Source organism: Pelophylax lessonae (assembly GCF_965119305.1).
Source record: "Pelophylax lessonae genome assembly, chromosome: 6".
NCBI lineage: Eukaryota > Metazoa > Chordata > Amphibia > Anura > Ranidae > Pelophylax > Pelophylax lessonae.
Genome location: NC_138773.1, coordinates 242,937,346 through 242,962,853, shown reverse-complemented (window position 1 = coordinate 242,962,853; position 25,508 = coordinate 242,937,346). Strand labels below are relative to the sequence as shown.

At 44.5% G+C, this 25,508-nt stretch overlaps 1 protein-coding gene across 1 annotated transcript in view; it reads left to right on the top strand.

Moving 5' to 3' along the window:
• The first annotated feature begins 1,075 nt into the window (after nt 1-1,075).
• AGPS (alkylglycerone phosphate synthase) overlaps nt 1,076-25,508 on the top strand; it is a 386,322-nt gene continuing 361,889 nt past the window's right edge. Inside the window, exon 1 of the mRNA XM_082260060.1 lies at nt 1,076-1,348. Coding sequence (XP_082116186.1) covers nt 1,203-1,348 — 146 coding nt within the window. The 5' untranslated portion in view covers nt 1,076-1,202. The remainder of the gene's footprint in view (nt 1,349-25,508) is intronic.

Below are 25,508 nucleotides of genomic sequence, written 5' to 3'. Positions count from 1 at the left end.
GAGCATAGAGATGATTGGGGGCCATCCTGCCTTCACTCGACTTCCTGCCCAGCGAGTGGTAGCATCGGATCACTTCTGGGTTTATTGTCGGCTCCGGTAAGCTCGGAAACGACCGGGAAGCGGCAGGAGAGGGGCCACCTTTCCCTTCACCTCTAAAAGTGATGCCACGACAAATCTGCCGGTGGGACCACTTTTATTGGATGCCAAATGGCCCATAGTACAAAAGGATACCAGGGCTATGACAGATAGCTGCTGCCATAACACCGGTATTTAACATCAAATTTATATGACAGATTCTGCACCAGCGCTATTAAACCCACAGCGTGAGGGGAAAATTATAAAAACAAATGTAAACAATAGATATAAAAGCAGATATAGGGAATCAAAAAATATTGATAAAAACACAATAATGATAAATGTTTCAGGTGTATATAGATACAAAGTCCATGGAGAAGAGTCTATGTAGAGATGGATGGCCGCCGGCTCTATCAGAGTTAGGAGGGGACTCTGTGCATGGTAGATAAATAAAAGAGAGAGAACTACACTCAGGTGGCGCTGCTCTGTTCTCTCTCTTTTATTTATTTAACATCTAATTATTGATGTATATTTACTGTGGGCAGTCGGCAATTCTTGTAAAACACTTAGAAAATGTGACACATCTCTAAACCCCCCAGGAAGAGTATAATTAAAGGCAAAACTTTTTATTTTTTTTTTTTTTTTTGGATAGAGTGAAGGGGGATTATAACCCCTGTCAGGTTTTTATTGCTGTCTGTGCCCCGGTTAGGAAGATTCACCCTCTCCATTGTCAGGTTATCACCAGGAATGAAAGTAAAAGAAATCCAACATTTTGGGTTGTTCATATAACAGGAATAAATGGGAAATCTTGTATTTGGTGCCTTAGAGCGGGCCAATGCCTTGTAGGTCTGGAGTTCCTCCTTATCCCTGAGCTGTCTGCTCTCCCTTCAGTCACATCAGTCATAGCTGTCATAGAAGAGGCGGTGATTGGCTGGAGCGGCTCACGTGACGCCGAGCCTCCCTCCACTCTCAGCAGGTGGACTAAGGAAGTGTGGGGACCACGAGAGGAGACAGCGTTCTGCGGTTGCCAGGCGACGGCGGGCGCGCTGCATGCCGGGACGTCAAAAGAGAAATGCCCACGCTGTGACCTCTCCCTTAGGCCCCCCTTCGCTGCACAACACGGAAGCATGGCGGCCGCCCAGGAGAGCCCGGTGTCCGCCTGTTCACAGCGCCGGCTGAGGATTCTCTCGGGGCACCTGCAACCCGCAGCCGCTCCCGCCATCTCCGCCAGCGAGTGCAAGGCCCCGGCGGCTCCCTCCATCCCTAGGAAGAGGTAGGTGGGGTGGGTGCGGTCCTGGCATGGCAGCAGGTGGAGGAGGCACACCTCGGGGGAGAGGAGACTGTTATCTGTCATCCAAGCATCCTTCATATACCAGGGGAGTGATAGAGAATAGTGTGCGCAACACATCATCGTACGATCTGCTCTCAGATCCCCATACATATTACAATCTGATTTATATTTACCATCACCCAGAGGGCCTGCTCTAACTATCCAAACCATCTGTGTCCGACCAGGCAGAGCCTTCTATTACACGGAAGATGGGAGATTATACAATCAGATTGCATAGTGTGTGGCCATCCTCAGGGTGAGATCACTCTAGAGCCACAAACGATCGAGACAGAAATGTCAGGGCCAAGGCATGAGCGATCGATTGTGTCCATCCGGGCTGATCTGTTGTGGCAGAAAACCATTGCATTGTAGCTGGTGGTGACCATGTAATATATATATATATATATATATATATATATATATATATATATATATATATATATATATATATAGATCCTAAGTGAGTGAAAACCGCCATCAATTCACCTGTATGATCGAATGTTTCTACCACAACCCAATGACTTGGCCACCATTAGATCCACCAACAACTATGGAGTACCAGGGCCTGTCCGGCTGTATACCGAGGGATTGGATCCTCCAGATTCCATTGTTCTGGTAAACCAGTCACATACACTGAACGATTGATCTGACAAAACAAATCTGACATTTATCAAACGAAGCGAGCCTGGCCAAGTGATGAGGGACAGATAGCCATGTTTTCATCAATTCAAGTTAATTGCTTGTGGCAGAAAAAATAAATCAGTAGTACATTGTCGATCGATGGGGGTTTTCCACACTCTTGTGAGTCACGAGTGAGCTACATGTATAGGTGCAAAAAATTGCCATCGATCGACCCACAGCTCCGTCCCTCTCCATACCGAGAAATGTCCACAGGTGGATCACTTAAGGCTCAATTACACTTTCCTTAACACATTAAAGTCCCACCGCTTCAACATTCTTTTATGAAATGTTTTTCATGCCTTTTTTGAAGCTTTAAGAAAACTTGGCAAATGCTGTGTGTGTTCAGTAGTAACCCCCAGCGTTGCTGCTGAATCCCCCCCCCCCCTTTCAGTAGTAACCCCCAGCGTTGCTGCTGATCCCCCGTTTGGTAGTAACCCCCAGCGTTGCTGCTGATCCCCCGTTTGGTAGTAACCCCCAGCGTTGCTGCTGAATCCCCCCCCCCCTTCAGTAGTAACCCCCAGCATTGCTGCTGATCCCCCGTTTGGTAGTAACCCCCAGCGTTGCTGCTGATCCCCCGTTTGGTAGTAACCCCCAGCGTTGCTGCTGATCCCCCGTTTGGTAGTAACCCCCAGCGTTGCTGCTGATCCCCCGTTTGGTAGTAACCCCCAGCGTTGCTGCTGATCCCCCGTTTGGTAGTAACCCCCAGCGTTGCTGCTGATCCCCCCCCCCCGTTCAGTAGCAGCCCCCAGCTTTGCTGCTGATCCCCCCCCCCTTTCAGTAGCAGCCCCCAGCTTTTCTGCTGATCCCCCCCCCCCCCCGTTGAGTAGCAGCCCCCAGCTTTGCTGCTGATCCCCCCCCCCCTTTCAGTAGTAACCCCCAGCGTTGCTGCTGATCCCCCCATTCAGTAGTAACCCCCTAGCGCCTGTTCAGTAGTAACCCCCAGCTTTGCTGATCTTCTAATTTGCTGATCCTCCCCACTCTCTGGTCCCTGCTCACCTCTCGCTATATTGCTCCTACTCCATTACTAGTTTCTCCTGCTCCCGTCCCCCAGCTCTGCTGATCTTTGGCTGCTCAGTCCGCTCTCCGGTCTGCGCTCACTTTACACTATAGAATTCCCATGTTGAACATATTATGTGTGCCGTCTGCTAGTTGCTCCAGTCCAGACTGCTGATGATGTCTTTCCTGTTCGCTTTTTGGTTTCCCAGTGCTTCCTGGGATATCTCATAAAACTCATACCTCCAAAGTTAAATAAAAGCCTCTCAAAAGCTGCAGATGCTGTATTCGAGCTTTGCCATAGACTTCTATGGAGGCCTTGAAGCACCAAGAAAATGACATGGGGTATAACATGTAAACAGGACTATAAGCTAACCATTTTATTTAGCTTTTATTGGCATTCAGCGTGTTTTAAAAAAGTATGTCCAATGCCACACTTTGAAGCAAGTGTTAACGAGATCCTTCAGGTAGATTTAGAAATGCATCTAATGGGCCATACACACTATAAGATTTTCTGAAGACTTTTTCCTTCAGATTTACCTTTTCTATGTAGTGCAAGGGCCTGCCAGATTGCATACAAATTGAAAGTGTTTAGGTTTGACCTCATATTATATGGTTTTGGTAAGTCTGAAGCAAAAAGTCTTCAGAAAATCTTATAGTGTGTATGACCCATAAGTCTCCCTTGCCTCTGAAACCAAATCAGTGTTCAGATTATGCTCCAGGGGCTACTGAGATTTTATGCTCCCTCGCCACCAGTTTTACCCCATTTTTGCCAAAAAAACATGGGGCGTTTGTGGCACGCACTTGAATGTGTAGCATTCGGCGGACTCACTGCCTGCCAATTACTACATGTCAGGGGAACTTCGGCATGAAGCCCTGCGGCATGTAAACATCCATATCCCCTGACTATTGCAGCAGCCAATGGGGGGGTGGATAAAACATGGCTCAAACACACATATTTGCCACTGCTCCCCCAACCGAGCTGTGTTGAGCCTCATAGACCATCAATTATTTTCTATGTATTGTGTTCTTACCTTAACAATGTGTCAAGGTGGGTTGCAGTGCATTGCGCAGAATTACAGGCATACTGCCTTTTTATGCATCGCAACTCACCACAGCGCACAGCAATGTATAGACCTGAATAAAGTGTCAATAAAGTTGAATGAATAAAAAAAAAAAAAAAAAAAAAAAAAGGCAAACAGTCCAATATGTTGTAAGAGTACAAAGGATGCACGGTGTGAAAGGGGCCTAAGGGTTTGGGTGCTTCAATTCAGACTTCCTTATGTACAGTTTCACTCAGTCGGTAATCAGGAGTTGCTCCTTCAGTTTGTTTGGATCCCTTTGGTGGGCTTCATGTAGAGTCCTGATTTAGCAGAGGTTTGTACAGTGGAGTGCAGTTTGAAGTAAAGTCTGGGCACAGCCCTGGGTACACACATACGTATTGGTCATCATGGGTGGATTGCTTGGTGTTGGAGCTGAGTAGACCTTACTCTATGATTGATGATGAAATCTGCCATAGATTGAAGTTTCCAGCATGCTGTTGCTGATGTAAATTTTGAGTACTTTCCCATTCACTGACCTGGAACAAGATTGTAGCCAGAGAAGTCTGACCTCCATGCTGTGGAAGCTCGGCCTAGATCTGGAATGACAGCCCCGTGCTCAGAAGAAGAGCTCAGCAATGGTGGCCTCTGTTTCTTTCTCTCAGTCCTGGTTTCTTCTAATGAGGGACATAAGCTGTTCTCTACAACAGGCTGTATGGTGTATGGAATGTCATTATGGCATCTGTCAGTCTTTGGGGTCACAGTGACTGATGACATCTACCTTGGGCTCATTGACACATGGAACGTACCTGGGTGAGCATTCAGGTCTGGCTGCTTTTTCTGTGCTGTTTGTCAGCCAGATTTTTTAATTTTATTTTTTTCCTATAGATTTGAATGGAGATTTTATCCCCACAGTATAAAGAGACACGATGGAGAGATTCAAAAATCTGGTCATTGCACTTTGGTTGGTTTATTAAATCCAAACTATTACTATAGTAAGGTGGGGGGTGTTTGATGCAGGACTTCCTCTTGCCATATGGCATGACTGGAGGAAAGCGGATAAATTATGGTTTGCGTAATGTTCAGCCAGTTTTCAGATTTTTATCAGAGGCACCTTTGCATAAATAGGTAGGTAGGTTGCATTGCATCCATATTCCTTTTTTTGTGTAATTTAGGGTGTGCCTTCCCTGTTCATGCATCCCCCCCCTCCTTCCCTGTGAGAGTGGGCAGGGGATCCTCTCCCCGACAGCTGCTGTCACATTTTAAAATTGAAGCGACTGTGCGGGGCTTCGCCCACATACCCTTGAATTAATAATGTGGCTATCTGTGAATGAAGAAACTACAAGTCTCATCCGCCACCTTGGCAGGCAGCTTTTAGTTTTCGATGAACTGGAAAGGTGCTGATGAGTGCACTTGTAGTTTGATACTTTCTCCATCTTTCTAAGCCCAAGCCTGTACTGAGGTATGGGCAATAAAGCTGGAGAAATGTCTGGAGTACAGGGGGTGGGGGGGGGGGGGGGTGGCTGAGTGCCCTGGGGCTTTGTGGGAAAGCTAGGGTCCCCTAACATAGCGGTGTAGAGAAGTTTGATGGTCTACCACACTGCAGTTGAAGTCTTCCAGTAGGAAATTAGTCATCTGTTGGTATCAGTTTTTCATTTGGGAGTGTTCAGTAGAATGTAAGTTTAACCTCGGATAAACCTCATGTGTTGGTAATGGTCTGTATTGTGGCCCGTAAGGACCTGCATCCTGGAAGTTATTTTGTGGGGTCCTATGGTTTTAGTTTGAGAAATGCTTCCCGCAGAATCTTATGGATAATTAGGAGCAGTGTACAGTATGGAGCATTTTGTAGACCTTTGCTCAACATTCCTGATCTCTAAGATATCTGGCTGTAGCTATATGATGGTGAGGAGTGCATGCATGGGCAAATTAGTATACAGACATCGCAGCATAAGACATGGCCATACAGAAGAAGATACAGCTGTAATTATGGTGTCGGGTGCCACAGTTTCTGCAAATTATCTTCCCATAGACCTACACGTGATGACGTCACGTCCGGCCTGGCAGTTGTAAATACTGCCGTAGACTTGGCTGGAAAGGCCGAGATCCTTTTATTTATTTATTTATTTATTTTTTTTTTTTCTGATTTCGGTCTTTTCTGCCTAAATGAGAGATGTGGGGTCTTCTAGATTCCACATCTCTCCATAAAGAGGACCTGTCATACCCTATTCCTATTACAAGGGATGTTTACATTCCTTGTAGTAAGAATAAAAGTGTTTAAAAAAAAAAAGAAGAAATTTGAAGGGAAAGTGTTAAAAATATAAAACAAGCAATAAAAAAGAAAATCTAAAGCACTCCCGTGACCGCATGCTCACACGCAGAAGCGAACGTATACGTACGTCGTGCCCACATATGTAAATGGTGTTCAAACCACATGTGAGATATCGCCACGAACGTTAGAGCAAGAGCAACAATTCTAGCCCAAGACCTCCTCTGTAACTTTAAACTGATAACCTGTAAAAAACTTTAAAGCGTTGCCTATGGAGATTTTTAAGTACCAAAGTTTGGTGCCATTTCATGACTGTGCGCAATTTTAAAGCGTTAACATGTTATCTATTTCCTCGGCGTAACATCATATTTCACATTATACAAAAATCAGGGCTTTTTTTTTTATTTTTTTATTTATAGATTCATTTTTTTCTCCAAAATATTGTGAAAAATTGCTGCGCAAATACCGTGTAACATAAAGTTGCAAAGACCGCCATTTTATTCCCTAGGGTCTCTGCTAAAAAACATAAATAATGTATGGGGTTCTGAGTATTTTTTTTTTTTAGCAAAAAAAAAATGATGATTTTTTACATGCAGGAGTGGAGTGCCAGAATTGGCCTGGTATGGAAGTGGTTAAGAGCGAGTACAAGAACTGATACTTGGTCTCAAGTGTCGGCGATAGCAAGACCTATTTTTGTGTTGTGATAGTGTTTTTTTTTCTTTTTTTAAAACTAATTAAAAATTATTACTGAAGGCGGCAATTAGCCCGGGTCCACATATGTGCAAATTGGATGCGTTTTTGAAGCGTATCCGATTCGCGTGACGTGAAGGAAACTGGCTTTCTGTGGAGCCAGTTCACGTATGTGTGGGCCCGCTGCAGTTCAGTTTTAAAAAGAGTCGAGTTTGATTTTTCAGTCTGGTTCAGGTGCAATTTCCAGTGTCGTACACTAAAAATTTGCACCTGAACAGCAGAACGCAATTGCACCAGACTCTTTTCACAAATCGCACTGAAACTGGCCTCACACAATTGTGAACCTGGTCAGTCTGCGAACTTGAAGGTATGGGTTTTAGTATTGGAGCATTTGCTAAAGTTCAAGTACTTGTAGAAATGCTTGGTATCGGTGCAATGCTAATGGGCAGAGTTGTGCAGCAGCTGTGGCTCCCAGGCGCCCGGGTTACCCTGTATGGCCATATGCCCCTATATAGATCCGTGTGGAAAAGCCCTACTGAGAATTGAGTGTTTGTGAAATTTACGCCCATGCACATGTAATCATCAGATCCGGAGATTCCGCAAAGATCATAGGTGTGCAGCGTATTTTGTATCAGTCATATGGGTAGAAATGCACCACATCTGGGGCTTCCGGGCGCAGTGAATACAGGCGTGTTTTCTGATCTACGTTTGTGTGAATGACCCCCTACACGCCTACTAAACTGTTAAATGTTTAGACAGAAGGGTGTGAACCGACCTGGAATTCTATCACTTCCCCAGGGTACAGCTAAGAATGTCATTTTACTAGTTTTTCTGTCTGTTAACACTTTACTGGCATTGTATGGCTGAAGTGTCTCACTTTGATTGGCTGATAATCTGAATCTACTTCTTTTAGTCCACCTGCTGTTTTATTTAAGGACTATTTTAGGAAGAGTGGAAAGCAATGAAAATGAATAGTCTATAAAAGGGATTTCTGCAGAACAATGAGAGTGTTGCAGGCAGAGGTAGAACAGTCGATGTATTATGTTCATAGTGCAGCAATCGCTGAGAGAGGGCTGAGACAGACTAGTGCCAATCTGTTATCAGGCTCCCTTTTGTTAGGAACGGACAATCCTTCCCATACACCAATGCCAAGAGCAGCACAGAAAAAACAAGCATTCGTTTTGTGGACTCTTGAACTAAATGTCTGGTGTCTTGCTGATCATACGTGAAGTTATTTTAGATTAATTCAAGAAAATCTGTGCAGCATTTTAATTCTTTAACTTTTCTAAGGATGTCCATAGACTAGAGTTGGACATGTTAAAGTGGTTGTAACCCTCCGACCTGAAATATGAGCAAAGCATATCCCTCTATAGTGCGGTCTTGTCTCAATCCAGAGCACTAAAGGCCCATACACACGTAGCGATTGCCGGCCGAACGATCGGCCGTCTTTTGTCCAGTGCTGTCGTGTTGGTTGAAAAGTGCTCAAGACTGCACACAAATTTTGTCGGCCAACAACAACCAACTTCAGAAGTGATGTCATGTGATGGTTAACTTTCCGTGTGTTTCTTCTCTGAGCATGCCCAGTCTTGCTCATCTGGCTTTTGTTGGCCGAAATCTGTACTGACTGACGAACAATCGGCCGTTCTTTGTTGGCCAACAAAAATTTTATAGCCTGCACACCAGATTTTGTTCGGCCGAAAAGTCGCAGTCGGTTGTCGGAAGCATCATACTAACAAGCCGACAATCTGTCTGCTACTTTGTTCCTCTGCTGTCAGCATGCATCCCTTTTTGATAAGGTTTCCGGACACCAAGAGAAAATTGGTGACAGGGAGCTCCAGCTGATTGACAGCCTCAGCTCTGTTCCTGTGTGCTGTGTGTACAGGGGTGTGTCCTGTCCTTCCAATCAGTTAACAAAGCTCTCCTCACTGAGCTTTGCAGTGTGTAATTTCAGCTCTCCGCCCCCCTTTTTTTTTTTTTTTCTAAAAGCTCAAACAAGCTCTAGAAATTCTGGACTTTTAATTAATGTAGAGAAGACTGCAGATAAACAGGTACCAGGTATGTAGGAGGATTTGTTAATTCTCTGTGTATCACTTGAAGCAAGTCACTTCAATGGGTGTTTGGAAGGGTTTACAACCACTTTAACCATTTCCTGCCTGCACTATACTCAAAAGATGGGCTACAGCGCAGGCTTACTTTGCCGGGAGGCAGTCATATGACGTCGTCCCGTAATCGCATTGCCCACGCACACCCCCTGCAGCATGTGGGCAGCACGCTAAGTGATCACTGAGTCCTTTGGACTTAGCTGATCAGGGTATATAGGGTCACTCATATCGCCTTTTTAACCACATGATCAGCTGTGTCCAATGACAGCTGATCACGATGTAAACACAAGCCGGTTATCAGCTTTCCTTTTCTCAAGCTGACCACGTGAGGAGGGGAGAAGGGAGCCGATAGTGCAGTCCCATCAGTGCCCTTCAGTGCCACCTCATCAGTACAGCCTATTGGTGCCCATCAACGTACATCAGTAAAGGAGAGAGTTTAGCTGTTTACAAAATATTATAACGCCTATGAAAATTTTTTTTTTCTTTTTTAAATTTGTGGTCTTTAGCAAAAAAAAAAAAAAAAAAACATTGGTGATTAACCTCGATGGCGGTCTCTGATTATTTCAGATTTTAGGTGCTGAAAGCGGTACCATTATTTTGCATGGAAATCTGTTCTGTACATTTAAACTCCCCTTCCCCTGCGATTCCCCGCCGTCCTCCCGATTTCCTCCCGCTGTGTGCTCGGCCGATGCTGACACTTTTCTTCTGGTCCCCTTCCCTGTGAGCGTTGCAACGCAGGGGGGTGGAACCGGCGGCAATTTCAAAAATTTAAATACACTAAATGACATGATACAAAGTTGTGATCCTAACGGATCACACTGTATCGTTCTATTTCACCTGGTGACTTTTCCAGTGCCCTGCCTGTGCTTTTCCAGTTCTTTGTGCCTGGAAAATTGAGAACAACCATGGTGTCCAAAAAGCGTTCTTTTTGCGAAAAAGCGCTTTTAGATGAAGTGGAAAACAGCGACAGCGAAACGGAGTTGCTTGAAGAACTGAGCGATAGCGATTTGTGGGAGAATTCGTCATCTGGTACAGAAAGTGACGACAGCAACGATTCTGATATCTCTTTCTGGCACATCACACGTTGGAAATTCTGAAGAATCATTTTATATACGTCCCAAATTCCACAAGCGATGTGCCAGAAAGAGACTTCAGAATCGTCGCTGTCGTCACTTTCCGTACCTGATGACGAATTTTCCCACGAATCGCTATCGCTCAGTTCTTCAAGTAACTCCGTTTCGCTGTCGCCGTTTTCCAGTTCGTCTAAAAGCCCTTTTGCGCAAAAAAAAAACGCTTTTTGGACACCATGGTCGTTCAAAATTTTCCAGACACAAAGCACTGGAAAAGTATCCAGGTGAAATCCTGTGCTGAAATGGCATGGTACTGTGATCCGTTAGGATCACAGCTTTGTATCATGTCATTTAGTGTATTTACACTTTTGAATTTGCCGCCGGTTCCTCCCCCCTGCATCGCAACGCTCGCAGGGAAGAGAACCGAAAGGCAAGTGCCGGCAATCGGCCGTGCACAGAGCAGGGAGAGAATGCGAGGACAATGGGGGGGACGGCAGGGGATCGCAGGGAAGGTGAGTAAAATTGTGGGGTAATCCTGAGTGTGGCTTGGGGTTACCGCTTTTGGTACTGAAAATTAACCCCGAGCCACACTTGGGAATACCACCAAGGAAGTTAAATACCCCCCAAATTTTTTTGTGTGGGTGAAAAAAAATCATAAAAATTTTATGAGTACGATATTGATTGACCGTGCAGTTGTCATTCAAAGTGTGACTGCACCTGAAAGCCTAAAATTGGCCTGGGCAGGAAGGGGGTAAAGTGCTCAGTAGGCAATTGGTTAAAGGATAAGTCCATCCAAAATTGATATGTTCGCTTATTGCAGGACAAATCTCAGGAGCCAGGTAATGCAGGTATTTGCAGGTAAGCTAAAGCAAATCCCAGGAACCAGGTATCAATATAAATGAAAAAAAGAGCTGGTGCCATTACCTTTTGAGGTACTTGGAAGTGGATGGGATTAGTCTTGTTGGCATCACTCAGAACTTTGCAGCAACTGTTCTTCCATACACCAAAGGAAAAGTCAGTAATACCTAAGACATCCCGGGTTGGTGTGCTGTTGTCGGTGGAAGGAAGATCCCCCAAGGGGATACATTCATGAGTCCTTCTTCATTATTCATCTGGTAAGAGGCTTTATATACCTGTCTCTATCACGGGGTGAATATGAGTATGGGATCGCTTCCACCATACAGAGAATCAACTCTGGGGGAGTTCATTGCACCTTACTTTTATCCGTCTGGTAAGGGGCTAACCTTACAGGTGGTGGGATTCTCTTGCACTTTTAGGGCTCTTTCACACGGGCGGTCCGATCAGATCCGCCTGTCAGTTTTTTAGGCGGATCTGATCGGATCCTCCATGCAGCTCTATGGGGCAGCGGGTGTCAGCGGAGGTCACCTCCGCTGACACCCGCTGCCATCCGCATCCGATCCTGTGCTGAAATCTGGACGGATGGAAACCCTATTTTTCCATCCGTTCAGTAATCGGAGCGGAGCGGATCTGATGAGAGCGGACAAGCGGTCCGCTCTCCTCCGATCCCCCATAGAGGGCAGCGGGTGCTGAGACACCTCCCTCTCCGCTCTGCAAGCGGAGACGGAGCTGTCATCCGCCCGGCTCAGCGGGGATCGCGGATCGATCCCCGCTGAGCAACACGGATCCGCCTGCGGAGGCGGACCGTGTGAAAGAAGCCTTACTTGGCAGTAGAGCTGCACGATTCTGGCTAAAATGAGAATCATGATTTTTTTGCTTGGAATAAAGATCACGATTCTCTCACGATTCTCTGTGTAACATCTTTTACATTATAAAAAAAATTGGGATAACTTTACGGTTTTGTTATTTTTTTTATTCATTAAAGTGTATTAATTGCGTTTTGAAAGACTGCTGCGCAAATACAGTGTGACATAAAAATTTACAACAATCACCATTTTATTCTGCAGGGTCTCTGCTAAAAAAAAAATATATAAATGTTTGGGGGTTCTAACTACTTTTCTAGGAAAAATAAACTGATTTAACTTGCAAGCAACAAGTGTAGGAAAAAGGTTTAGTCTTTAAGAGGTTAAACTTCCTTCCTCCGGCAGAGGGAAAGAAAAGATACAATGTAATCATTTGTGTTTACAGTTCAGTGGGAGACTAATGCTGATAGGCTTTTGCGGGAGGCTCTTTTTTTTTTTTTTTTTTTTTTTGACAGCTGCTCCCTCATAGCTATGTAAAGAATCGAGCAAGTGTCATGTTAAGATCGTCAGGGGGAGTGAATCGCGATCTCGATTCTGTTACGATTAATCGTGCAGCTCTACTTGGCAGTAATACTGAACATCACCTGGTTCACGTTTGGATCCACATTCCAATCTTCACCTAAGCATTTGTGTTTATGCACTATGGACTTTGGTAGACTATTTGGACATTTATCATTATTAGGCTGCATTCACATGTCAGCGTTTGGATCGCGGGCAGAACCGCCGCGGTTCCGCCCGCGATCCGGAGATTATTGCAAATCGCGGGACGTCTAGCGTTGCCGGTTGATTTGCAATAGCCCCCCAAACGCCGAGCGATGTTGCTGCGATTTCCGCCTGCCGAATCACGGCAACATCGCGCAAACAAAATCGCGGGACGCAATACGCTCCAAAGAAGTACAAGAGCTTCTTTGGAGCGTATTGCGTCCCGCGATTTTGTTTGCGCGATGTTGCCGCGATTCGGCAGGCGGAAATCGCGGCAACATCGCTCGGCGTTTGGGGGGCTATTGCAAATCAACGGGCAACGCTAGGCGTCCCGCGATTTGCAATAAATCTCCGGATCGCGGGCGGAACCGCGGCGGTTCTGCCCGCGATCCAAACGCTGACATGTGAACGGAGCCTAAAGCTTTATTATTTATATGCATTTGGATCACTTTATTTGTTTTTTTTATGCACATAGATATTGTGTTTTCACACATCCATATTTTGGTCAAACTTATAGCGCACCAGACTTTTTGTTTAATTTTATTTCTTATCCATACTGGGTGTTTGGATCTTTGGTTGCAGCTTTAAGTTTCATATCAGCGCACCCTTCACATAATTAATCATGAGTGGACACTGGGTGTTTTAAGTTAGAATAGACTTTATTGAAAATAATAATAAAAAAACCTAGTTTTTTTTTTTTTTTTTTTTTTTTTTTTCTGAATTTTTTTTTTTTTTTTTGGATTGGGTTTTGAATGTTAATGCGCCACTGTACCAGATCTATATTGGACACTTGCTATATTATACTTTATTCTTTAAAGTGTTACTAAACCCACAACAATAAAATCAGTATGTATATGCAGTAAAGCATGCTTGTTATACTCACTGTGGAACCTAAGCGCCTAAGGGCTCTTTTACACGGCCGCTCCGTGTGAGAGCTCCGCTGCGGTCCTTTTTTTTTTTTTTTTTTCCACGGAGCGGATGACATTTCTGTCATCCGCTCCGTATGCCCGCATATCATCCCATCCGTTTGCGGATGATATGCGGACATAATGTAAGTCTATGGGGGTTTGCGGATGTCAGCGGATGACACCGCTGACATCCGATTTTCCTTCCTTTACGTTTTTTGAACGGAACAAAAATAGGGTTTTGTTCAGTTCCAAAAAACGAAACAGAACTGACAGGAAGAAAATCGGATGTCAGCGGATGGTATTCCACTGACATCCGCAATGCCATAGACTTAAATTATGTCCGCAAATCATCCGCAAAAAAATAGGATGATTTGCGGACATACGGAGCGGCCGTGTGAAAGGGCCCTAAGGCGTTAATCCTCTGCATTGTGACAGTTTGATTCGGTCTTCTTTGATTTCCCCTCCCCTTCAAGAGTCTCCAAACCATCTCCTGGTAGAACAGAGGCTTGGGGACAGGCTGCACATGCTCAGTTTGGTTTGTATTGCTAGAGAGTTTTTTCTTTTCTTGGGAGAGTGCATATAATCAGCAGGGGGCCAACCAGCACTGTCCAGACAGTCAGGGGTCCTGCAGCCACATAGAACATTCAGAGCAGAATGACAACTCCTTCTTCTACAAGCTTTAACCAGACACTGAGAGAAGTCACACGACTGTTTTAACTGCTAATGAGAAAAGGCAGTTAACTGTCTAAAGGACTTTTAGTTATGTTTTTAAAAACTTTATCTTAGATAAGGGGGGAGGGGGGGGGTGTTTCCGGAAATCAGTTTTGAATAGGAGGGTTATCTGGGGTCTGTTAGTCCCAAATATACGTTTTTGAAACCAGCAGTTTGTTGGAATGAAATGCATTTACTTGGTCTGTCCTCAGTTAACAAGGTCACAATACTGTATTGCCAAACACCGACGTTCTCAAGATTAGAGACCTTATTTACCCTATTCAGTGATGTATTTATTTACAGAAGGTTCACTAACCTTGGCACACTCTAGTAAGACTTTCATTCTAGCTGGTTTCTTGGATGAGCAAAATCCACCAAAATAGCCTGATTGGTTGTAAAGCGCACTAGTAAGGTAGGATTTCACAATACATACATCCTATTACCCGAAGTATTGGGACGTGTATGAACTTTAACAGCATCCTGTCTTTGTAGGGTTCAATATTGAGTTGGCCCATCTTTTGCAGCTAGATAACAACTTTTCTGGGAAGGCTGGTTTAGGAGTGTGTCAATGGGAATGTTTGATCATTCTTCCAAAAGTGCATTTGTGGGGTCAGGCACTGATGTGGACGAGAAGGACTGGCTTATCAGGTTGAGGTCAGGACTCTATGCAGGCCAGTCAAGTTCCTCCACCCCAAACTCACTCATCCATGTCTTTATGGGCCTTGCTTTCTGCACTGGTCCAAATCATTTGGTGGAGGGTTTTTTTTTTTTTTAATGGTGTGGGGCTGTTTTTCAGGGGTTGGGTTTGGCCCCTTAGTTCCAGTGAAGGGAACACTTAAGGTGTCAGCATACCAAGACATTTTGGACAATTTCATGCTCCCCACTTTGTGGGAACAGTTTGGGGGATGGCCCCTTCCTGGTCCAACATGACTGCGCACCAGTTCCATAAAGACATAGATGAGCGATTTTGGGGTGGAGGAACTTGACTGGCCTGCACAGAATCCTGACCTTAACCCAACAGAACACCATTGGGATAGGTTAGAGCCAGGCCTTCTCATCTACATCAGTGCCTGACCTCACCAATGTGCTTCTGGAAGAATAGTCAAACATTCCCATAGACACACTCCTAAACCTTGTGGACAGCCTTCCCAGAAGAGTTGAAGCTGTTATAGCTGCAAAGGGCCAACTCAATATTAAACCCTACGGACTAAGACTGGGATGTCATTAAAGTTCATGTGCATGTAAAGGCAGGCGTCCCAATACTTTTGGTAATATAGTGCCTTAGCACAAAGGAAGTTGTGTTCTACATATAGTGTGTGATGTCATTTCCATCCAGTGCCTCAATGTTACGTTGGTGATTGGTGGTGCCCTATTTTACTAGTTACTGTTCCTTTACTTAGAATAATGTGGTATTTTTCTTTACGGTTGCATCATATAACCGTTTGATAATACTGAACCATGAACTGAACTGCTTCAACTTCCTTCAAGGCATGATGTAAATTTGTGAAATGTCAACTGGTATTTGGCAGTTAAGTTCATCAGTGCTCAGATTATGGACAGTTTAACTATTAACACATTCTTAACAAGCTGTAAAGATCTTTAAAGGAGTCCTATGGTCACAGCATACACTTTGGTTTTATTACATCAGCCTTGTAATCGCAATAAAAACAATAGTTATATTTCACAATCCAATATAATCTTACGTGAAAAATCACCCTTTCATGTTGTAAGTTCTACCTGTCTGCTGGCCATCTTTCCACAACTTCCTTGATTCCCTGCATGCTTTGCAGTTTATCTTCAGTTTCTATGGACTACATATCCCATGGTACCTTGCTGCCTGCAAGAAATGTTTCCTGTACTGACTCCACCTCCTGAAACTCCTCCTCCTCAGCACCTCTGTAGTTCAGAAGGCAGGCTCTGTGAAATGTGTGACACAGCAGTGCCTACTCACAGGGCATAGTGAGTACAGGTCACAGAATTCAAGGAAGTAAATGTGTGAGATCTTTACAAAGTAAGTTTACAAACTTCAAAATCATTCAGATTAATCTGGGTAGACTAGAAATAAAATACAATGTGGAAATTTTGATATATGAATTTTAATATTTTGATCATGGATATGCCTTAGCAGAGTTCCACCCAAAAGTGAAGTCAAAAACAGGTACCCGCTCCCACTTCCGTATAAGGGGGCTGCGGCACCCCAAGTCATTTGCGGCCCCTCCTCCTGCCCCCCCCACTGCCCTCTTGGAGATGCACGCAGGTCCCAGAAGACCCCGGGATCATTCAGAATGCGCAGCAGGACTCGCTCATGCACAGTAGGTAACAGGCTGATTGACGGGTCGGCTTTGGGTGCCATCATGGGGGGCTCCGTGGACAGGTAAGTGTCCTTATAATAAAAGTCAGCAGCTATAGTATTTGTAGCTGCTGACTTAAATTTATATATATTTTTTAAATACAGGCTGGAACTCCGCTTTAAAGCCATCCCCTCCCTCTTTAACCACCTCCCACCCAGGCCATAGTACATATACGGCCGGGTGGGAGTCTCGTCCTTCTGATCGGACGTTCCGGAACGTCCTTCAGAAGGAGAGAGATCGCGCCGCCGCGGGCATGCGCAGCAGCGCGATCTCGATGTGCCTGTGTCCCTAGGACACAGAGCAACAAGACTCGGCAGGAGGGCCCTGTGATTGGCCCTCCTGATCACATGACGGCTGTGACCAATCACAGCCGTCATGTAATGTCAATACAGCCGTTGTAACGGCTTCGATCTCTAATCCTCCTGACAGATCCTGTCAGTGTGAGGAGAAGGAGAGGATCGATTCTGCAGCCTGGGTGATCAGTGAGTATTTCTTATTACTCACTGATCACAGGGGGGGTCTGTGCTGGTAATCAGATGATTGATTACCAGTGCAGCCCTGGGGGGAGGGGATGCCACTAGAGCCACCAGGGATGCCCACCCATGACCAACAGGGATGCCCACCATGGCCACCAGGGATGGCAAACAGGGCTCAGAGAGCCTGCCAGTGGTGCCCCCTATCAGTGCTGCCCACCAATGCCATCTATCAGTGCTGCCCACCAGTGCCCTTTATTGCCACCCATCAGTGCCGCCTATCAGTGCCCATCAGCGCTGCCTATCGGTGCCCACCAATGCTGCATATCAGTGCCACATATCAGTGCTGCATATCAGTGCTACCTATCAGTGCCCATCAGTGCTGCATATCAGTGCCACCCCATCAGTGTCTCCTCATCAGTGCCTGTCAGTGCGGCGTCATCAGTGCTCATCAGTGCAGGAAAAAAACGTATATATTTACAAAATTTTATAACCTAAACAAAAAAACTTTTTTTTTTTTTTTCAAACTTTTCGGTCTTTTTTTATTTGTGCACCAAAAAAGAAAAAACCTGGCGGTGATCAAATACCACCAAAAGAAAGCTCTATTTGTGGGGAAAAAATGACATAAATTTGTAGGTACAGTGTTGCATGACCGTGCAATTGTCATTCAAAATGCAACAGCGCTAAAAGCTGAAAATTGGTCTGGGAAGGAAAGGGGTTTAAGTGCCCTGTATTGAGGTGGTTAAAGCATTTGTTACCGCAACACTTCATATTCCTGATATTTACCTGCTGTACTTTGTACTTGTATGAGCGAGTATCCTGTTCTTTGTATACCGCCCTGTATGTGAAATATCTGGTGTTCCTGCCAGTCCCTCTGCTTTCCCTTTTAACAAATGACCACACTAAGCACCCATTCACTTGGAAGCTCCATGTACTGCTTCTCAGAAATATGAACAAAGCATATCCCTCTACTTGTTTCAAATCAGGGCACTAAATGTCAATCCAGTTTGCTGCCTTTCTCCTCTGCTGTCTACATGAGTCATGTCTGACAAGTTTTCCTGACACAAAGAGAAAAAAGGTGACAGGGAGGGACCCCCAGCACACAGTCTTTGACAGCCTCAGTCCTGATCCTGTGAGCTGTGTGGATGGGGGGGGGGGGGGGTTTCCCTTTTCTCCAAAAATCTCTCAGAGCGCTTCTCACTGAGCTATGCGGAGTTTATCTTCCTCTTCGCCCCTTTTTTCTGACATCTTGGACAAACTGTATACATTCAGGACCTGGAATGGATGAAGAAAAGACTGCTAATAAACCGGTACAATTTATGTAGGCAATAGCAAGGGAACACAAAGGGGGCGCCACTAAGTGCAGTATTAAAAATCACTTTAATAAAATTGCCAAATGCACACTCTCATTGTTCCACAGAGATAGCGCTTGTGAATACAAAAACGTCTCAGTAGGGATCATCCACACACCCTGGGCTGAGATGGAAACAGTCAGTGAGTTGAAGAGTTGTTCGTTGGCTGGGAGGACATCCGGATTCCTGTCTCTTGGAGCTGCCTCTTCTGTGCCAGAAGTTATTTAGGGACTTATTCATTTTTTTATTTTTCTTTCTATGGACTATAATGAACTTTTTCAAAATTCCTTTCCCTTAACATAAGGTCTTTTGGGAAAAAAATTTTTATGTATATGTTGGGTTGCGCCTAGGTTCATACCGATACCGGTATCAGTGCTGATGCTAAGCATTTGTGTCGGTACTCGTGCAAATGCTCTGATACCTGAAACCCCCACCTTCTGGCACGTTCCTTTCAGCTGTCAGCGGGATTTTCCCACTAACAGCTGAAATGTAAAGAAAAGGATGACAGCAGCAATTATTGGTTGTTAAGGAGTCGGGCCTTCGCGTCCCTAACCACTTCAGCACAAGGCACTTTCACCCCCCTTCCTGCCCAGGCCGATTTTCAGTTTTTAACGCTGTTGCATTTTGAATGACAATTGTGCAGTCATGCAACACTGTACCCAAAATAAATTTTTATCATTCCCCCCCCCACAAATAGAGTTCTCTTTTGGTGATATTTACTCACCACTTGGTTTTTTATTTTTTGCTGACGAGCACTGATGAGGCCGCATTAATGCGACGGCATTGATGAGGCGGCACTGATATGCAGCACTGATAGGCACTCATAGGTGGCACTGATGGGCCATGATAGGCATTACTGATGGGCAGTGGTTGGAATCCCTAAAGGGCATGGGTTGGCACCCTTTGTGGGCTCTATTGGGCATCCTTGATAGGTCTGCACTGATGATCAATGTGCTGATTATCTCCCCCCCCCCCCCCCCTTTCCTGTCAGGGCCGCTGATCGGCTCCCCTTTACTCGTGTCTTGTCAGTGCAAATAGAGGAAAAGCTAATATTATTATACAGGATTTATATAGCGCCAACACTTTGCGCAGCACTTTAAACTGCACTTCCTGGTTATGATGTGGCCAGCTGTGATTGGACACAGCTGATCATTGTAAAGGGCCTATGTCATAGGCTCTTTACAATGTCACTGGGATCAGAGATGCGGTGTGTAGGGGGATTTGTTAAATCTGTGTATTACAGAGGCCAGTCACTTTGCTGGGTATATGTGAGGCTTTACAACCACCTAAAAAAAAAAAAAAAAAAAAAAAAAAAAATTCTTCATGGTTTATTGATAGAATAATGAAGCTTTTACTGCTCCTGTTTAGAATCTATTATACCTAAAAAGTTTACTTAAAAAAAAAAAAAAGGCAAGAGACTTTGCGCGTTCTTGTTTATCAAAAATCTTCAGATCGGCTCCCTCCCATCTCCATAATCTTCCAGTACAGTAGGAGTTAAAGCTAAGCACCACCCAAAAGGGGAAAATCCAATTTAAGGCCTCCTCCCCCAGCTCCTTTTTGTGAAATTGAGCTTTTGGGGAGGGGAGGGGGTAAGGGGGAAGTCAGGTACCTGATTTTGACAGATTTCGGCTTCTTTCATCACGGGCGGATCCGTGTTGCTCAGCGGGGGATCGATACACGGATTCCCCCGCTGAGCAGGAGGATGACAGCTCCGTCTCCACTCTTTGTGCGGAGAGGGAGGTGTCAGAGCCCCATGCATCTCTATGGGGGAATCGGATGAGAGCGGACTGCCTGTTTGCTCTCATCCGATCCCCTGGACGGATGGAAAATAGGGTTTCCATCCGTCCAGATTTCACAGACAGGATCGGATGTGGATGGCAGCGGGTGTCAGTGGACATGTCTCCGCTGACATCCGCTGCCCCATAGGGATGCATGGAGGATCCAATCAGAACCGCCTAAAAAACTGACAGGCGGGATCTGATCGGATCGCTCGTGTGAAAGGACCCTTCCGCTCTGATCACCTTGGGCAATTGGAAGTGGAAGTTCTCCTGACCTACCCCCCCCTCCTGAAGTCTTCTGGGAACGCATGATCGGTCCTAGAAGACTTTGGGACCGGTCAGAGCTGCAAGCTGTCACAGCTGGGTGCCCATACTGAAGATGCTGGCGAGGGAGAAGAAGTCTGGGGTGAGCACACTGTTGGAGCGTAGGACCGGTGAATAGCTGTTTTATTAAATGTCAGCAGCTACAGTTTTTTTTTTTTTTTTTTTTTTTTTTTAATTTTCTGGAGCTCTTCTTTAATAGTACTAAGGGAGCATAAAGAATACCTAACTATGCCTGCTTTGTCCACCTTGTTCTTCCATTCATAGAAGCCAATACTACAGCCTCTGTGAATGAAATGTGATCTATGAATGGAGGGGATGGACTTTTTAGGCATCTGCCCGTCCTCCATTCATACATCGTTTCATGCATATCCCAGGATGCTTCAGGCTCCACTCATGCAGTGTGCAGATCCAGTGTTTTGTCATCAGGGGGCCAAGAACCATGAAGAGGCATCCAATGACGTTGGGACCAAAGATGAAGGTAAGGAAACCAGGCTCACAGCAGGACAACGCTGGATCTGCTAGGCAGGTGAGTATGTGAGCTGAGCACCTCTTTTATGTTTTAATAAGAAACCTTTTAGAAACCGCAGAGGAATGTTTACAACTTTACAGACTTTGGATGTTTTGCATGCTGTTTTCCGTAGCATGCTGGCCAGTTCTACGGTTTAGGGGGTGTAGTGTCCACATGAAAGGGGGTACAGCATCCCGAATAGCTGATTATTGAGAGTTACATGCTTTCATTGTGAATACAGAATATTACCATGTGCTGTTTGGTAAGTACATTCTTAGGAATGTTTTGTTCTTTTTTTAGTTCTGGTTTTGTAATTAAAGATTACTTAGTTCTGCAAACTCATAAGGAACCCTGGAGATTTTTTTTTTTTTTTTTGGACTGCTGTGTGTTGGATGTGTTCCACCAGTTTGTATTATATCTTACATGACAAATATATTACAACGTATGATCTTTGTTCACGCAAAGTATGAGATTCATAATGCATTGTATTGTTGCTATCTAGTCTGTCATTCTGGAGACCACATGGATAGTGTTTCTCACAACAAAACTGTAATGGAAGCAGTGGAACACTTTGCTTTGGTTAAATTTAGTATTAGAGTGGTATAGTGATGTAGTCTCTCTGAGGATGTACAGCATAAATAAGCTAGGCCTACTGTAAATAAAAAGTTCACATTTACCACCAGAAGCCAACAGGTGGAGCCCTAGAGTCTGCTAGAGTTATTGTTTCCTGTCATGTGAGGATGAGGGCATACATCACCTCTGTCATTAGCTCATACAGCATGGAGTCTTAAAGCGGTTCCAAAGGTAAAAGGTGTTTTTTTTTTTTTTGTTTTTCTTACCTTAAAGCATTTTCTGCATTAAGATAAAAAAAAAAAAAAAAAAACTTTTTAATAGTGGCTTTCACCTGCAACCCCCCCAAATACCTGATCCCGATATCGGTGCAGTACTGTGCAAGTCTGCAGCATCTCTTCTTCCCTCTCCTGCCTTTTGAAGGGCTTGGCTGAGAGAAGCAGAAGCCATTGGCTCCCACGGATGTCAGTGAAAACCTGTGAGCTGGGGCCGGGGCTAAGCTGTGCTGTGTTTGAATAGACGCAAACAGCCCGACTAGGGTTTGAGCACGCAAAAGTGCCCCCATGGGAGGCAGCTTCCTGTGGGTGGGCAGAAGCTCCAGTGGGAGACCTGAGAAAAGGAGGATCCAGGCTGCTCTATGAAAAACCATTGCACAGAGCAGGTAAGTATGACATGTCATGGTTTTTCTATATTTATTTTCACATATATAGCTTCTCCAAGTGCCTTTACAAACCCATTTATTAATTGGTAATCGTAGCAGTGGCATCATTGTGCTGTGTACATAGCTTGTCTGGGAGCAATCCCACCCACTACAAGCTGCCTGCAGAAAACTGCAGAAGGGGGGGCAGAGACAAGACCAGTCACTCTGCACAAGGAGAGAGAGCGCAGCAGTGACTGGTCTCCAGTGCCGGTTCACATTTCTGCGATCACAGAGATCGCATGTAATTCGGATCGCACTGCTCCTAAAATTACATGCGATGTCTGTGCGATGCAAATTCAGCCATACAGTTTGTAAGCTTGTTTTTGCTTTCAGGACCGCCCACAGGAAGTAACAAAGTAGCTGCCTTTCTGGCAAGATTGACCGGTGTTTTCCATACTTGCTGAAAATGTTCTAAGCCCGAAAAATGAAAACTCATGGTGCCACCACATTTAAGAACTAGAAAGAGTCAGAAAGACGTAATTTTTGTACTTGGGTCTAGTTATCCATTCATTTAAATGCTAACTTCCTTAAACACATTTTCCAACTCCATTCTAGAAGAATTTTGCAATGCGTATGACAGTGATAGTTTTCATGTGGTTGGTCCCAACTTCCCTAATTTGAAACAGTTGTGTTTTCAGACAGTACATGCTTTCGGTGAATGTAGAGGTGGATTTTGAGAGAGCATAGTTAAAGACCAGGCCTATTTCTGACACTTGTTGTTTAAAAGGTAAAATCAGTGTTTTTTGCCAGAAAATTACTTGGAACCCCCAAACATTATATATAGATATTTTTTGGCACAGACTCTAGAGAATAAAATGGAGATCGTTGCACTACTTTGTCACACCGTATTTGGGGAAAAAATACACTTTTTCGAATTAAAAAATAAGAAAACAGTTAAGTTAGCCCAATTTTTTTCTGTAATGTGAAAGATAATATGCCGAGTAAATAGATACTGAACATGTCATGCTTCAAAATTTGCGCACGCTCGCGGAATGGCGACAAACATTAGTTATTAAAAATCTCCATAGATGGTGCTTTTACAGGTTACCAGTTTAGAGTTAGAGGAGGTCAGAATTATTGCTCTCACTCTTAACGATCGTGGCGATACCTCACATGTGTGGTTTGAACACAGTTTACATATGTGGGCGTGACTTGTGTATGCATTCGCTTCTGCATGCAAGCTCGGAGGGCTTTACATTTTTTTTTTTTCTTTTTTTTTTTTTTTTTCTTATTTATTTTACCTTTTATTTACACTGTCCCTTTTTAAAAAAATAAATACATATTTTTGATCACTTTTATTCCTATTACAAGGAATGTAAACATCCCTTGTAATAGAAATAAGCAGGACAGGTCCTCTTTTTTTTTTAATGTGAGATCTGGGGTCAAAAAGATCTCCCATCTACACTTAAAAGAAAAAAACAAAAAGTAATTTTTTTTTTTCCAGCATAAAAAAGGGCCCTTTAAAGCTGTTGGGAGGAAGAGACGTATGACGTCGCTCCGGTACTCCAAGGCCATAGAGTCAAGTTGGGGCCATCTTGCCCTCACTCGACTTCCTGCCTAGGACCTAAAAGGACCGGACCATTTTCCCCACTACCAATGGCTTGGGTAAGCGATGAAAACGACTGAAAAGAGCAATCCCTCTATCTGCTGCCATAACACCAGTATTTAACATCAAAGTAGCGACGCAAAACTGCGGCGGGCGGCCTGGAAGTGCTTAAAGTCTTAATTTTTTTAGAATATAAAAAACTGTCAGCAGACCTTTTTATAAAGCATGTTTGTGGCCATGTACATTGAATCGATCTACGTTTTCTAAACTATAAATGCTATTAAATACTTTTTGGCCAGTTGTTGCTTGGCCTTTGATAGATCCTGCCTCGGAATCAGATTTACCAAACTAAAGCTGGCCAAATATGGATTGAAAATCAGCCAGCTCAGCAGGGACCAGACAAATTTTGATCGATGTATGGGCAGGCTAAATTAACAGAAGTAGATCTACAGATTGACTCCTGTACAACCACCCTGTCAGATTTTTGCCGATTATTCAATGCCGCTGGCCGCACTGATCAATGTATTCTGATGGTGGGCTGTCAGAATATAATAACGTATCGGAAAGTAACCCTCCATTGACATTGAGAGTGTAGAGAGGGGCATCAGGTCGTCCTTTCTTTTTTTTTTTCCAACCTGTCCTTGAACAAAAAAATGAATAATGTATGGGCTACCTTTTGAGCGGTTAGATGAGGTTTTCTTATCCAGGGTTCCTCCACAGGTTGATTGGGGTTCCTTGAACAGTTGGCAATTTTTAAAGTACCTCTCTTATAAGTTAATGATCTTTTCAGCGAATTGTAAAGGGGCATTTTGATTTCCCACTGACCACCAATCTGTGCTGGTAACAAGGTCACCCAGGGCTAATGTGCAAAATTGGGCCCATCCTCCCAAGATGTATGAGCATGATGTTTAGCAAAAAAAAATTGATCAGTAACCTGCATGTTTACCCCTAAAGCCTAAATTCCCCCTTCTTGCAAGACAAATACCCCCCCCCCCCCGCAGAAATCCTCTCTTCCAATCTCCAAGCACAAAATCACTCCTCCTCCTAGCACAAGTCCTCTACTGTTCAAATGTCTCCTTTAAGTACACATCCCATCCTGCCTCCCAGCACAAATCCCCCCCCCCCTCCAAATTTCCCCTCCTAGCACATATACCCCCCAATCATCCCTAATAGCACAAATTCCCTCCCCCTCCACCATACCTCCTCTTATAGCACAAATCTCCTTCCCTCATCCCAACACAAATCCCCCCCCCCCCAAAAAAAAAAAAAATCAACACCCACCAAATGTTTTCTCCTAGTACGATTCTTACCCCCTCCCCTGCAATCTCCTTATGGTGCCCCCACCTCACATGATACCACAGTGCCCAGGGCAGCCGCTCCTCCTGCCCAACTCTTGTCCCGGCTGTGCCACCAATTTAATGGGGTCCTTTTCCACAAACTACCAATCCAAAGCCCTTTTTTTTTTTTTTTTTTTTTTTTTTTTTTTTAAAGGGTAGCAAACAAAGCTCAAATATAACTATGTAGTATACATTACGTCCATTCATTGTATATGTATCAATAATGCTGGCCATACACGCACAGAATTTCGGCCGTTTGCAGACTGAACGATTATTCGTC